This window comes from Salvelinus fontinalis, chromosome 15 (assembly GCF_029448725.1).
Source record: "Salvelinus fontinalis isolate EN_2023a chromosome 15, ASM2944872v1, whole genome shotgun sequence".
NCBI classification, from domain to species: Eukaryota; Metazoa; Chordata; class Actinopteri; order Salmoniformes; family Salmonidae; genus Salvelinus; species Salvelinus fontinalis.
This window is the reverse complement of record NC_074679.1, coordinates 30,080,212-30,093,004: the sequence shown is the minus strand read 5'-3', so window position 1 is coordinate 30,093,004 and position 12,793 is coordinate 30,080,212. Positions and strand designations below refer to the sequence as shown.

The 12,793-nt window shown below is 42.2% G+C and overlaps 1 protein-coding gene across 1 annotated transcript in view; it reads right to left on the bottom strand.

Annotated features, from left to right (window-relative positions):
- Nucleotides 1-12,793, bottom strand: part of LOC129811756 (potassium voltage-gated channel subfamily H member 5-like) — a 100,487-nt gene that overhangs the window by 34,354 nt on the left and 53,340 nt on the right. Inside the window, exons 8-9 of the mRNA XM_055863321.1 lie at nucleotides 1,240-1,439; nucleotides 613-865 (exon numbers count right to left, since the gene is read on the bottom strand). Of these exons, the coding sequence (XP_055719296.1) occupies nucleotides 613-865; nucleotides 1,240-1,439 (453 nt within the window). The remainder of the gene's footprint in view (nucleotides 1-612; nucleotides 866-1,239; nucleotides 1,440-12,793) is intronic.

The window sequence follows — 12,793 nt, the reverse complement described above, 5'->3', positions numbered from 1 at the left end:
TGACGGTGGGTGCAATTGTAAACTATGATTTCTACCTGAAATATGCACATTCTTCTAACAAAACCTATCCTATACCATAAATATGTTATCAGACTGTCATCTGATGAGGTTTTTTCTTGGTTAGTGGCTATCAATATCTTAGTTTAGCCGAATTGGTGATAGCTACTGGTGTTGAGAGAAAATGGTGGACAAAGAAAAATTGTGATTTTTGCTAACGTGTTTAGCTAATAGATTTACATATTGTGTCTTCCCTGTAAAACATTTTAAAAATCTGAAATTGTGGCTTTATTCACAGGATCTGTATCTTTCATTAGGTGTCTTGGACTTGTGATTTAATGATATTTAGATGCTACTATTTAATTGTGACGCTATGCTAGCGATGCTAATCAGTGTGTGGGGGGGGGGGGGGGGGGGGGGTGCACCCGGACCCGGGGTAGAGGCTCGTGAAAGGTTAAAGTTGGTGGTTGCGGATGAGTTTTTAGCAATTGCGGGCTGTTGCAGGTGAACAAACAGCTAACCCACACACCACTAATCCACAGACAAACTCAAGAACTCACCAGTAAGTTGGTGTGGAAACAAGAGAAAGATGCCATGATGCATTTTGCTGCTCACCTAGAATAGCGATGACCTCATCGTCCTGGATGACCTCCAGTGACCCTGACACCACAAAGCAGAGTGTGTCGACGCTCTCCCCAGCATGGAAGATGAGGTCCCCGGGGGCGCAGTGGATGGTCTGGAACTCCCCGGCTAGCGAGCGCAGGCAGCCGTCACTGGCCAGGCGGAACGCAGGGTGCTCATTGAACACCTTCCGGTTCAGGTGAACACAGATGTCTGCTCGCATGTCTTTAGGACAGATAGACAGCACCTGGAGAGAGGACAGACAGACACCTGTCCATCAGGCTTTCAGGTTGTTTGTATTACTTTCAAATCAAATCAAATTGTATTGTCACATACACATGTTTAGCAGATGTTACTGAGGGTGTAGCGAAATTCTTGTGGTATAGTATGGGTTTCACCATCGTACTGAGCCATTGCGGTATTGTGTAGTCCCATTCATTAGAATCCAATGTGTTCTACAAGACTTCTGCAGTTATCTCATAACTATACTACTACTGCATCTATGCTCTAACCCCAGCCCTGGTGTTGTTAGATCCCATCCTTCCTGTCCTGTAACCGCAGGCAGCCCTGGTGTTGTTAGGCCTATCTCTCTCTGGGTCCAAGCTCAGGGCCATGGCTCACCTTCTCAGTGTCGATGCCCTTGGACATGGACCATGTAGAGACAATGTAGTCCATCACCCTCTCACTCAGCCCATTGGGCACCTGGTAGAGCTTGAGGAAGTCCCTCACGTTGTTCAGCATCTCGTGGTAGCGGTTGGTGTTGGCGTACATCTGCTGGAAGATGGTGGTCACATTTCCAAAGATGGTGGCATACAGGAGAGCTGGAGAAGAAAGGGAAATTATCTTTCAAATACAGTTGTCATAAAATGAAATGAGCTGAAGTGAGTGGTAATGACAGGTGACAGATTGTGTATATAATGGTGTTCATGTACTCCATAGGAGAAAGAAGGGGGAGAGTTCCAGAACCACTAGCGCTCCACAAGGCTTACTGACAGCCTCCAACGCTGTGATTGTAACCTAGCTCACTGTTACCATAGAGACCTTACCCAAAAATAGTTCTGTCTTCTTCTCCCAGCCAATAAAAAAACAATAAAAGACAAGAAATAACAACTTTAAAGACTTAACAATGGGGGAGGGATCCGCGCTGGCACATGATCCAGAGAAAAGAGGCTGGCAGGCTGGCTGTTGAGAATGATTCAGCAGGCAGGAAGGGCACATGTTCCTTCCTTCCCTGTGGAATTATTAATAACTACTCTCCTCTGAATGCAGACCGATTCAAACAGCTGCACCTCACACCTGACATCAATGCACCTGTGAACGACTGCTGACAGTGTTGTTTAGTCAACTTCAACAGACCGCAGGGTGACAATACCAGCTTGTACATTTCAGATTAAAAGTCTAGTTTCTAAATCTAAAATACCTCTGGAAATAAATCCAGGTATTTGGATACTTGTTAATGTAACTCAAAAACACAAATTGAAGATAGCATTGGCATTCTACCTTATCTCTTCAAGTCAAAGACCAAGTCAGAGGGCATGGCCTTAGCTCTGCGCTTGCCAGCCTGGCCTCAGAGCCAAACGAAACATACTTGACATATTTCTGAGCACCTCTAAGACATATGATACCAAACAATGGTCTAGTTACTTTAGACAGAAACAAAAGTAGGGAGGTTGGTTGGGAAGCATGGGTGGGTGGGTGTAATCTGCGACCGTCTAGCAATCCAAAGGTTGCGTGTTCGAGGTTGCGTCGGGGACAACTGTAGCATTTTAGCTAAGCCTTCCCCCAAACCCTTATTCTAACCCAAATCACCGACATGCTACATTGTCGTTTTAGTTCCCCTAACCTTTCACATAAATTATTCTCATAATTCTCCTTTGTTGTTACAAGCAACCTGGACTCAGAGAAAGACTCCAAAACTATACATCCTCCAATAGGTATGATGACTTACGAATATAGTTAAATAAAGGTTAAATAAATCGAATAAAATAAATGATAACTTACATCTTACAATTCGTATGCTATTGTATGACCTGGTAAGACGTATGATACTATACGTCCTCTAATTCGTATGATATTGTACGACCACTATTCCATTCATAATGTAACCTAACGTAACATAACACATCATACTAAATGGAGTGTCACAGATTTATTTAACAGAATAATACGAATTGCCTTGAGACTACATTGCAGAGCCTGGTCCAAAACCACAACTCAACACATTAATGTCCAATAAATGTCTATGACGCAATGGTCAAGCAGCCAATCACTGGCACTAACAGCCAATTGAAACTACTTTTCTTTCCAAAAGTACCACAACCGTGTAAATCTATTTTGACAAGGTGTAATTGTGTATCAGGCCTTCCCTTTCTAAGTAAACATTCTTGCAGTGTCTCTAAGTAATAATTGACTGAACAATGTGCAGAGGCAGCATGCATAAGTCATACTCTCACCCCCAAGAGGGAACTATCATTTCTATCATCAGAATTCTCATTGAGTAAAGAAATATTATTTAGCGTTGACATTGTGGGGTTTATTTTTCATTAGGTCAACTTAATAGTCAATTTGATGCTATTTAGAGAAGATAATGGCTTTTGTAGAGGCCGAGGGGGGAGGGGGAGTTCTGATCTGTAGTAGAACATCTGCTCTTTACTAGTTACACTGGCACAGTAAACATACACAGAGGGGAACATTCATAACACAACATCAAAAGTAGAGCGCTTTTTCATAACAGTCATTTATATCAGTCATACTGAACAATGACTGATATCATAAATGGTTATGTAAATGTTTCTCTCACTGAAAAAATTGTGAATTTGAGAGGAATTTCCATTAGAACACACAGACACTGCCAATAAATAAAATGTTATGAACAAAGATAAATCGCCTCATTCAATCCTTTAATTCCATTCATTGATCATGATTAAAATAATAACCAGACTGATGACCACGAGCGACCACCTTGCTGTATTTGTTGCATGAATGTTGCAGGAGTGCTAATCACACTGCGTGTTGTGAGAAGAATTTAACAGTGGCAGCACACCTGGGGGATTGAATTAAGCTGCGAAACAAATATAACCAGTCCTGTGGGTCTGCTGTTGAAGGTAACAAGGCCATAGGGGGTTCTCCGTCAGAGGCTTAGGGGAGAACCATAATGAAGTCATGGAGGACCACTCAGAGAACCACCTGGCCAGGTAAACACTGGGACCACTCACCCTCATCACTCACACACCAGCAGGTATATACTGTAACGAGCGGAAACTAGCAACGTAAGCTGAAGTAACACCCCATTTATTTGATGGCTTTACTGTGCACAAGGCTACATTCTGGTAGCATCAGATAGTGTAGCTACAGACATGGACATTAATTCAGGTTTCATTTAACTCCATATCAGGTTAGGTGTCTGAGGGACTGGGAGGGGTTTTGTAGGCTGTGTAAACTGAGAAGGACATCTTCTAAAGGCTCCTACTTCTAAAGGCATTATTCACAGCTTCTTGAATAAAGGAACCCTTAAAGAAGAGCAGGTGAGCGGGTTCATCCTGTATCAGTGCTATGAATAAACGTTCATGACACGTGCAGCCAGACCCCAACTCACACTGTCTGCAATTACACTTAAGAGGTCCAATCCATCACGCCTGGCACCTGCTGGATTCAGTTATCCCCATTGCAAGTCAGACTGCAGACTCTACCCGTTCAGCCCTGCATAAATCGCTGTGAGAAATGAAATAATTATAATAAAAAATTGATTTCCCGTGTTTCAGGACTTTTCACATGGGAAGATTGGGTCGATGGAAAATGAGAATCACAAATGAATGAGTCAGGGAGATAGCCCACAGGGACAATTAGAACGGTGATAATTATGGAAATGGTGTCAGAATCAGTAGAAATGCAACCCTTGGGTAATTTGCATGGAGAGTGCAAATATGAAACTAGTATTCATGAGTTACTGATTAAGGATTGCATAATACTGTAATGCAAGACTGGTGATTTTGTTTAGTAGAGGATCAACTATTTTACGAAACACTTGCATAACCCTTGCACACTCAAACACTTGAGCTAAGTCCCCCTGACCCGTTGGCATGCCAACGTGTCAAATGAGGCAGGTCATAATGACAGTGGAAACCCCCTCTTAGCCCTGCGATGTAAGAGTCATAGAGGAAGTCCCCCCAACCACGGTCTACATGCTGTGCTCCAAAAGGAGGGAGAGCCTAAACTCTGACGCAAAACCTCAGCTAGAAATATTGTCACGCCCTGACCTTAGTAATCTTTGTTTTCTTTATTATTTTGGTTAGGTCAGGGTGTGACATGGGGGATATATGTGTTTTGTCTTGTCTAGGTTTTTTTTTATGTTTATGGTGTTTTTACTTGTCTAGGTGTTTGTATGTCTATGGTTGCCTAGATTGGTTCTCAATTAGAGGCAGCTGTTTATCGTTGTCTCTAATTGGGAACCATATTTAGGCAGCCATATTCCATTGGGTATTTGGTGGGTTATTGTCTATGTGTAAGTTGCCTGTGTCTGCACTTGTTTATTATATAGTGGCACGTTGTGTTGTAAGTTTGTTTAAGTGTTCTTCGTTTCATTAAAAGAGAAGAATGTATTTATATCACGCTGCGCCTTGGTCCTCCTGTCTTCCACATTACGACGAACGTGACAAATATTCCCAAACATTTAGAGAGAAAGTGCAAGGTCACCATGCCAGTGGGATTAAAGGGAAACTGTGAGATCTTTAAATTTAGGTCATTTTCCTACTTACCCAGAGTCAGATGACCTTATGGATACCATATTTATGTCTCTGTGTGCAGTTTGGAGATAATGTAAATTAGCACATCGTTAGCTTAGCACAATTGCTAAAAGTCTACAGGTACAGTAGCCAGCTCCTCTCAAGAGCAGAGAAGTAGGCCTTCTAACTCAGGGCCGGACAGAGTTTTTAGCTCGAGGGCCACATCGGGATTTCGATGTATACATACACAGAGTGTACAAAACATTAAGGACACCTTTCTAATATTGAGTTGCAACCCCCCTTTTGCCCTCAGAACAGCCTTAATTCGTCGTGGCAGAGACTCTACAAGGTGTTGAAAGCATTCCACAGGGATGCCTGCCCATGTTGACTCCAATGCTTCCCACAGTTGTGTCAAGTTGGCTGGAGGTCTTTTGGGTGGTGGACCATTCTTGATACACACGGGAAACTGTTGAGCGTGAAAAACACAGCAGCGTTGTAGTTCTTAACACAAACCAGTGCGCCTGGCACCTACTACCATACCCCATTCAAGGGCAATTAACTATTTTGTCTTGCCCATTCACGCTCTGAATGGTATGCATACACAATCCATGTCTCAATTGTCTCAAGAATTAAAAATCCTTCTTTAACCTGTCCCTTCATCTACACTGATTGCAGTTGATTTAATAGGTGACATCAATAAGGGATCATAGCTTTCACCTGGATTCACCTGGTCAGACTGTCATGGAAGAGAAGGTGTTCTTAATGTTTTGTACAATTAGTGTATATGTACAGTACCAGTCAAAAGTTTGGACACACCTACTCATTCAAGGGTTTTTATTTTCCACATTGTAGAATAATAGTGAAGACATCAAAACGATGAAATAATAACCCTTACACAGCCTGGAGATGTGTTGGGTCATTGTCCTGTTGAAAAACAAATGATAGTCCCACCAAACCACATGGGATGGGTATCGCTGCAGAATGCTGTCGGAGCAATGCTGGTTAAGTGTCCCTTGAATTCTAAATAAATCACAGACAGTGTCACCAGCAAAGCACCCCCACACCTCCTCCACCATGCTTCACGGTGGGAACCATATATGCGGAGATCATCCGTTCACCTACTCTGCGTCTCACAAAGACACGGCGGTTGAAACCAAAAATCTAAAATTTGGACTCATCAGACCAAAGGACAGATCTCCACCAGTTTAATGTCCATTGCTTCGTGTTTCTCTTTGCTTATTTGAGCTGTTCTTGCCATAATATGGACTTGGTCTTTTACCAAATAGGGCTATCTTCTGTATACCACCCCTACCTTGTCACAACACAACTGATTGGCTCAAACGCATTAATTAAGAAGGAAAGAAATTCCACAAATGTACTTTTAACAAGGCACACCTGTTAATTGAAATGCATTCCTGGTGACTACCTAATGAAGCTGGTTGAGAGAATGCCAAGAGTGTGCAAAGCTGCTATCAAGGCAAAGGGTGGCTACTTTCAAGAATCTCAAATATAAAATATATGTTGCTTTGTTTAACACTTTTTTGGTTACTACATGATTCTATATTTGATATTTCATAGTTTTGATGTCTCACTATTATTCTACAATGTAGAAAATATATATTTTTTTTTATTAAAAAACTTGAGGTGTGTCCAAACTTTTGATTGGTACTGAATATATACATATACAGTTAAAGTCAGAAGTTTACATACACTTAGGTTGTTAAAACAAATTTTTCAACCACTCCACAAATTTCTTGTTAATAAACTATATTTTTGGCAAGTCGGTTAGGACATCTACTTCGTGCATGACACAAGTAATTTTTCCAACAATTGTTTACAGACAGATTATTTCACTTATAATTCACAATTCCAGTGGGTTAGAAGTTTACATACTAAGTTGACTGTGCCTTTAAACAGCTTGGAAAATTCCAGAAAATGATGTCATGGCTTTAGAAGCTTCTGATAGGCTAATTGACATAATTTGAGTCAATTGGAGGTGTACCTGTGGATGTATTTCAAGGCCTACCTTCATACTCAGTGCCTCTATCCTTGGCATCATGGCAAAATCAAAAGAAATCAGCCAAGACCTCAGAAATAAAATTGTAGAACTCCACAAGTCTGGTTCATCCTTGGGAGCAAATTCCAAACGCCTGAAGGTACCACGTTCATCTGTACAAAAAATTGTACGCAAGTATAAACACCATGGGATCATGCAGCCATTATACCGCTCAGGAAGGAGACGCGGTTTGTCTCCTAGAGATGAATGTACTTTGGTGCGAAAAGTGAAAATCAATCCCAGAACATCAGCAATGGACCTTGTGAAGATGCTGGAGGAAACCGGTACAAAAGTATCTATATCCACAGTAAAACGAGCCCTATAGCGACATAACCTGAAAGGCCGCTCAGCAAGGAAGAAGCCACTGCTCCAAAACCACCATAAAAAAGCCAGACTACGGTTTGCAACTGCACATGGGGACAAAGATCGTACTTTTGGAGAAATGTCCTCTGGTCTGATGAAACAGAAATATAGCTGTTTGGCAATAATGACCATCGTTATGTTTGGAGGAAAAGGGGGAAGCTTGCAAGCTGAAGAACACCATCCCAACTGTGAAGCACGAGGGTGGTAGCATCATGTTGTGGGGGTGTTTTGCTGCAGGAGGGACTGGTGCACTTCACAGAATTGATGGCATCATGAGGCAGGAAAAGTATGTGGATATATTGAAGCAACATGAAGACATTAGTCAGGAAGTTAAACTTGGTCGCAAATGGATCTTCCAAATGGACAATGACCCCAAGCATACTTCCAAAGTTGTGGCAAAATGGATTAAGGACAACAAAGTCAACAAAAGGTATTGGAGTGGCCATCACAAAGCCCTGACCTCAATCCCATAGAAAATGTGTGGGCAGAACTGAAAAAGCATGTGCGAGCAAGGAGGCCTACAAACCTGATTCAGTTACACCAGCTCTGTCAGGAGGAATGGGCCAATATTAACCCAACTTATTGTGGGAAGCTTGGGGAAGGCTACCTGAAATGTTTTAGCCAAGTTAAATAATATAAAGGCAATGCTACCAAATACTAATTGAGTGTATGTAAACTTCTGACCCACTGGGAATGTGATGAAAGAAATAAAAGCTGAAATAAATAATTCTGTACTATTATTCTGACATTTCACATTCTTAAAATAAAGTGGTGATCCTTAAATGTCAGGAGTTTTGAAAAACTGAGTTTAAATGTATTTGGCTAAGGTGTGTGTAAAATACGCTTTCAAACTGTAAATATTTATATACACTACCGTTCAAAAGTTTGGGGTCACTTAAAATGTCGTTGTTTTGAAAGAAAAGCACATTGTTTGACCATTAAAATAACATCAAATTGATCAGAAATACAGTGTAGACATTGTTAATGTTGTAAATGACTATTGTAGCTGGAAACGGCAGATTTTTTATGGAATATCTACATAGGCGTACAGATGCCCATTATCAGCAACCATCACGCTTGTGTTCCAATGGCACGTTGTGTTAGCAAATCCAAGTTTATCATTTTAAAAGGCTAATTTATCATTAGAAAACCCTTTTGCAATTATGTTAACACAGCTGAAAACTGTTGTCCTGATTATAGAAGCAATAAAACTGGCCTTCTTTAGACTAGTTGAGTACCTGGATCATCAGCATTTGTGGGTTCAATTACAGGCTCAAAATAGCCAGAAACAAGAAATGAGAAATGAAGGCTATTCCATGCGAGAAATTGCCAAGAAACTAAAGATCTCGTACAACGCTGTGTACTACTCCCCTCACAGAACAGTGCAAACGGTCTCTAACCAGAATAGAAAGAGTGGGAGGCCCCGGTGCACAACTGAGCAAGAGGACAAGTACATTAGAGTGTCTAGTTTGAGAAACAGACGCCTCACAAGTCCTCAACTGGCAGCTTCATTAAATAGTACCCGCAAAACACCAGTCTCAACGTCAACAGTGAAGAGTGTCTGTGATCTTTTGCCCATCTTAATATTTTATTTTTATTGGCCAGTCTGACATATGGCTTTTTCTTTGCAACTCTGCCTAGAAGGTCATATTTACATAAGTATTCAGACACTTTGCTATGAGCCTCGAAATTGAGCTCAGGTCCATCCTGTTTCCATTGATCATCCTTGATGTTTCTACAACTTGATTGGAGTCAACTTGTGGTAAATTAAATTGATTGGACATGATTTGGAAAGGCACACACCTATCTATATAAAGTCCCGCAGTTGACAGTGCATGTCAGAGAAAAAAACCAAGCCATGAGGTTAAAGGAATTGTCTGTAGAGCTCCAGGACAGGATTTTTTTTAGGCACAGATCTAGGGAAGAGTATCAACACATTGCTGCAGCACTGAAGGTCCCCAAGAACACAGTGGCCTACATCATTCTTAATTGGAAGAAGTTTGGAACCGCCAAGACTCTTCCTAGAGCTTGCCGCCCGGCCAAACTGAGCAATCAGGGGAGAAGGGGCTTGGTCAGGAAGGTGACCAAAATTCCGATGGTCACTCTGACAGAGCTCTAGAGTACCTCAGTGGAGATGGGAGAACCTTCCAGAAGGACAACCATCTCTGCAGCACTCCACCAATCAGGCCTTTATGGTAGAGTGGCCAGATAGAATCCACTCCTCAGTAAAAGGCACATGACAGCCCACTTGGAGTTTGCCAAAAGGCACCTAAAGGACTCTCAGACCATGAGAAACAAGATTCTCTGGTCTGATGAAAACCTTGATGAAAACCTGCTCCAGAGCGTGCAGGATCTCCGACTGGGGTTCAGAAGGTTCACCTTCCAACAGAACAACGACCCTAAGCACACAGCCAAGACAACGCAGAAGTGGCTTTGGGACAAGTCTCTGAATGTCCTTGAGTGGCCCATCCAGAGCCCGGACTTGAACCCGATCGAACATCTCTGGAGATACCTGAAAATAGCTGTGCAGCCAACCTGACAGAGCTTCAGAAGATCTGCAGAGAAGAATATGAGAAAGTCCCCAAATATCAGTGTGCCAAGCTTGTAGCATCATACCCAAGAAGACTCGAGTCTATAATCGCTACCAAAGGTGTGTCAACAAAGTACTGAGTAAAGGGTCTGAATTCTTATGTAAATACTTGTTTTTTTATACATTTGCAAAAAAAATTATATGCATTGTCATTATGGGATATTGTGTGTAGATTGATGAGAGAAAAAAACTATTGAATCCATTTTAGAATAAGGCTGTAACGTAACAATATGTGGAAAAAGTCAAGGGGTCTGAATACTTTCCGACTGCATTGTATAATGTGGATCCTAATCAACTAAACTAAACAAACTCACCCAACCACACACAGAACCTCTACACACACTCTCGCACACCCGAACATGCATGTGTGCACACACACGTGCACGCCCGTGATATGGAAGCAGCCAGGCACCCACTCACAGGATACAGACACAGAGGCAGCAGTCACCTCCAGAGTAAAGGAGCTGGTTTTGGGCTGAGCCTCCCCTGATTTGGGCCACTTGATGTGGGATTAGCAGTGACCCGGATGAGTCAGTTTAGAGGACTCCTGGAGAGAGAGAGAGCAGAGAGTGCAGAGAACGACACCCCTTTATGGATTAGACTAATCGCCCTGCAGACAGAGCAGCCAGAGAAAGCAAAGCTCTCCAATTCCACTGCAGGATGGATCAGGGCAGGCAGGACAACACAGCTCCCTCCCTCTCTCTCTTTGTCATCACTTGTTCTTCAACCTACTGTGTATATTTTTATGCTTCTGTGTCTGTCCCTTGAAATCTCTATCGTTCTTCCCCCTCTCTCTTTCCATTAATCAGGGCATGGGAGCTAAAAAGCCCAAGGGGGAGAGACACTCTGAGCTGCTTCTCTGTCAACGCCCTCAGACCTCCTCCACCCACGCCCCATCACTGTTTCTCAGGCCTGACTCTGGGCTGATCACTGGGTAATAAGTCCTCAAATGGGGAGGGGGACTGGGGGAAAACATAAATGCCAATCTGCTTGGTGAGATCTGTGGACATCATGGCACAGAAACAGTAGATATTGAAGCTTCCTCTTTGCAACTGATGGAATTAATCCTGATCCTTACACAACCCCAATCATGTGTTATGGTTTTAAATACACTTTTACATCCGCCGAAGCGATTCTGCTCAAATAAAACCGCTCTATAGTTCACTGCTCTGCCTCTCTTGTCTCCTCTCTCATTCCCTCACTCACTGGGGAGAAGAAGTCTCTACTGTTTTACAGACTCGGCCATCAAGCGCAGGCTCCTCAGGCAAAACCCGTCCTTTACTCCATACTTCCGCCCAGCGCCCTTGCCATCCGCCTGCTGACGAGCTGAGCTCAGGTAATTCCCATAATTCCCAGTGAATGGGATAGGGTCGACTAATAATCCATGTCTTTGATTTACCTCTCATAATAAAACCTCATCCTCACAGAAACACAGACAGCAGTGAGGTTGGAATGTGCTTTAATTTCTCTACTTTTATTACAACTTATGTGTTCACAACTGTACTGTATTTGTGTGCGCGTGCATGCATGTGTGCATGCATGTGTGTGTATGCATGTGCCTGTGTGCATGAACCGACAAATGCAAATAAGTGTGTGCATTTATAGTTTTACTGGCATGTATTCAAGATGATGTAGAGGAATTATATACACTTAGAAATGTCCTTGTTATTGAAAGAAAAGCAAATATTTTTGTCCCTTACAATAACAGCAAATTGATCAGAAATACAGTGTAGACATTCTTAATGATGTAGATGACTATTGTATCTCAAAATGGCTGATTTTTAATGGAATATTTACATAGGCGTACAGAGGCCCATTATCAGCAACCATCACTCCTGTGTTCTAATGGCACGTTGTGTTAGCAAATCCAAGTTTATCATTTTAAAAGGCTAATTTATCATTAGAAAACCCTTTTGCAATTATTGATGTGCTGATTAAAGAAGCAATAAAACTGGCTTTCTTTAGACTAGTTGAGTATCTGGAGCATCAGCATTTGTGGGTTCATTTACAGGCTCAAAATGGCCAGAAACAAAGAACTTTCTTCTGAAAATCGTCAGTGTATTCTTGTTCTGAGAAATGAAGGATATTCCACGCGAGAAATTGCCAAGAAACTGAAGATCTCGTACAACGCTGTGTACTACTCCCGTCACAGAACAGCGTAAACTGTCTCTAAACAGAATAGAAAGAGGAGTGGGAGGCCCCGGTGCACAACTGAGCAAGAGGACAAGTACATTAGAGTGTCTAGTTTGAGAAACAGATGCCTCACAAGTCCTCAACTGGCAGCTTCATTAAATAGTACCCACAAAACACCAGTCTCAGCGTCAACAGTGAAGAGGCAACTCTGGGATGCTGTTCTTCTAGGCAGAGTTCCTCTGTCCAGTGTCTGTGTTCTTTTGCCCATCTTAATCTTTTCTTTTTATTGGCCAGTCTGAGATATGGCTTTTT